General features: G+C 36.2%; 1 protein-coding gene across 1 annotated transcript; it reads left to right on the plus strand.

Moving 5' to 3' along the window:
* Positions 1-483: 483 nt before the first annotated feature.
* Positions 484-2,697, plus strand: LOC114367988 (chitinase-like protein 2). Its single transcript, XM_028325296.1, has 3 exons — positions 484-967; positions 1,426-1,585; positions 1,979-2,697. The coding sequence occupies exons 1-3, from the start codon at positions 595-597 to the stop codon at positions 2,397-2,399; spliced, it is 954 nt and encodes a 317-aa protein (XP_028181097.1). The 5' UTR covers positions 484-594; the 3' UTR covers positions 2,400-2,697.
* The last annotated feature ends 456 nt before the right edge of the window (positions 2,698-3,153 follow it).

Below are 3,153 nucleotides of genomic sequence, written 5' to 3' on the forward strand. Positions count from 1 at the left end.
AAATTAGAATGATAAAATTCTTCTTCCCATGTAAATAAACTGAAACAAAATAACCACAAGAAAGTTGATAATACATGAGAAGATGTAGCCTTATCATCTTACTTAAACAATCTATGCATAAGGTAATTTCTGAGCAAGAAAGCCATTCATACACTTATCCACCAACACAAGCAGTCTTTTAGGTCCAAATTATTTGTAGCAATCTGAACAAATCAAGGCCTGAAGTAAGAGCACTAAAATGAAAAAAATCACAGAATTTGGGCCTAGGTCCAATACTAGTAGCTTTTGCCTAATACAGACTTAAGTAGTAAGTACACATTAATTAGATGGAACCCCCACCCTCTGAGTTTTCTTCCCTTATACTCAAACGTGAATGAAAATGGAAGCAAAAGCTCCACTTATTCCACCTCTGAAAAATCTCTTCCTCCTAATAAGTTACACTCTCGCTTTCCACACTCCTTTCACTCCACATCACAGCCTGTCTAGAACAACCCTCTTCATACATGCAACCACTTCTATATAGTTTCTCTCACTTAGTGCAAAGAAAAACACACCACACGACAAACAAATATTATTATTCAATAGAAAAGAAAGATGAGTCCAACATGGGTTTTTGTGTTAGGTGTTGCAGCAATGTTGGTGGTTGTGAGTGGACAATCATCAGTGAAGCCTTTGGTGAAGACAGTGAAGGGGAAGAAGGTGTGTGACAAAGGGTGGGAGTGCAAAGGTTGGTCTGCATATTGCTGCAATGAGACTATCTCCGACTACTTCCAGACATACCAGTTTGAGAACCTCTTCGCGAAGCGCAATTCGCCGGTGGCACATGCTGTTGGTTTCTGGGACTACCGTTCTTTCATCACCGCTGCTGCACTGTACCAGCCTCACGGCTTTGGCACCACTGGGGGAAAGACCAGTGGCCAGAAGGAACTTGCTGCTTTCTTTGGCCATGTTGGCAGCAAGACCTCTTGTAAGTATATATAATTCGTCCCTACAAAACCGATTTGTAAGGTGAGGATTGTCTTATGAGTGTTCATGTTTGCTTTTCAGGTAAAAAATTACTTTTGAGATCAGAATTCTTGTTTTTGTTTTCATTTTGTTTTTCTTTGTTAGATTTGACATTAAAACACGTGCATAACATTTCTAACTTCAATACAAACATGCATTATTTCTGGTAAATGTGAGACTTTTTACTAACATTTATTTGACATATGAATCATGATATCACATATGATATGATCATTCGTGGGAATGACCTTATACTTATTTTGTTTTTCAATTTGTTGAATTTCATGATCTTAGTTGCATGATCTCAATAATTTGGACATTTCAAGTGAGATGGAGTTATATACATGATTAGGTGTGAGTGGAGATTTGTTTAAAGACCATGAAATTGTATGATAAGAAATTGTTGGAATAATATTTCAGGTGGTTATGGGGTGGCTACAGGGGGACCCTTAGCCTGGGGCTTATGCTACAGCAAGGAATTGAGTCCTGATAAATTCTACTGCGATGACTACTATAAATTAACCTACCCTTGCACTCCTGGCGCAGCATACTATGGCCGTGGTGCCATCCCACTTTACTGGTATTCATATCTTGAGATATCTTGAATATCCCTTAATTTAATCACCATGTATGTGGGAAAATTATTATATGTGGCACATTATTAAATTTCTTTCATAAATTGAAAAAAATGTAATTGTGCCATATAAAAATTGATCAGAATCACATATCACACATCACAGTGTTACCTCATCTAATAATTTCTCTTGAATCTTATCCACCATTGGAGTATCATTATATCTATTTGCTTATTTTCACAAAGTTTTGGTTGTGTTCCCAAGAAGGTAGTAAATGCTTTATACAAGTCTCTACTTGTTTGTGCAAGTGGTTAGTTAGAAGCATTTTATGCAAAGATTTTACCAAGTTTTGAACAATTAATGATCAAAGTCCTTGTGTTTCTCTTCCTTGATAACAGGAACTACAACTATGGAAAAGCCGGGGAAGCCTTGAAGGTGGATCTGTTGAACCATCCAGAATACATAGAACAAAACGCCACTCTAGCCTTCCAGGCTGCACTCTGGCAGTGGATGACCCCACCAGAGAAGCACCTACCATCACCCCATGATGTCTTTGTTGGCAACTGGAAACCCACAAAAAATGACACATTGTCCAAAAGGGTACCCGGATTTGGTGCCACAATAAACTTGCTCTATGGGGATCAAACTTGTGGTCAGGGATCAGATAATGAGGCCATGAACAACATCATTTCACACTATCTTTATTATCTTGATCTCTTGGGTGTTGGCAGAGAAGAGGCAGGGCCTAATGAAGTTCTCTCCTGTGCTGAACAAGCTGCTTTTAAGCCCTCTGGCTCACCATCTTCTGCCACAAATTGAGCATTCCTTGGCTGAGATTCTTGGCCGGTCCATTCTTGAATCTTTCAAAAAATTCTTAATAAAGAAAGCAACAAGTAGACAAGATATTTCAACTACTTTGGCCTTCAAATGAGAGTGAAATGAGTTTGGAGTGGACACTACTCATTGTTAATTTGTGTATAGATTATATTACTTTGCCATATATCTTGGCTTTTGATGTTTCCTTTCTCTTCTATAATTCGAATATATTTTGGTATATAATGTATGTATACAATTGAGTATTTGATCATTAAGGATTTTCTGAACAATTTTGTTGATGTTTGCATGTTGTGCATTTCACTAATCAAATGATACAAAGTTTCATTTTGATAATCTGTTTCCCATTTACTATTGCCTGAAACCTCGAGCATGACCATGTATATTTTTTTTTTTGTCTAAACTGCATACATTGATTTTTTTTTTTCCAAATATTTTTATGCAGTGTTTCCTCATGTCACAAAAAAAATTATTTATATACAGTTATTTTATAATGAAATTAATCATTATTTTTTTAATTTTGTTAACGGAATTGGTTCACGTGACTTGATCCTTCTAAAGGAATAATGCTTCACTCGTTAAACTTTTTTTGAATAATTTTTTTTCTTAGGTCAAGATTATTAATTTAATAATAAGAAAAATAAAATAAAATATGTCTTCTTCCATGACTTGGGCACTTCCAGTAGTGGCCCAAATAGATCATCCCATTTGAGAAGGATCTATAACTTAATCCACGTCA

This window comes from Glycine soja, chromosome 9 (genome assembly GCF_004193775.1).
Source record: "Glycine soja cultivar W05 chromosome 9, ASM419377v2, whole genome shotgun sequence".
Lineage (NCBI taxonomy): Eukaryota > Viridiplantae > Streptophyta > Magnoliopsida > Fabales > Fabaceae > Glycine > Glycine soja.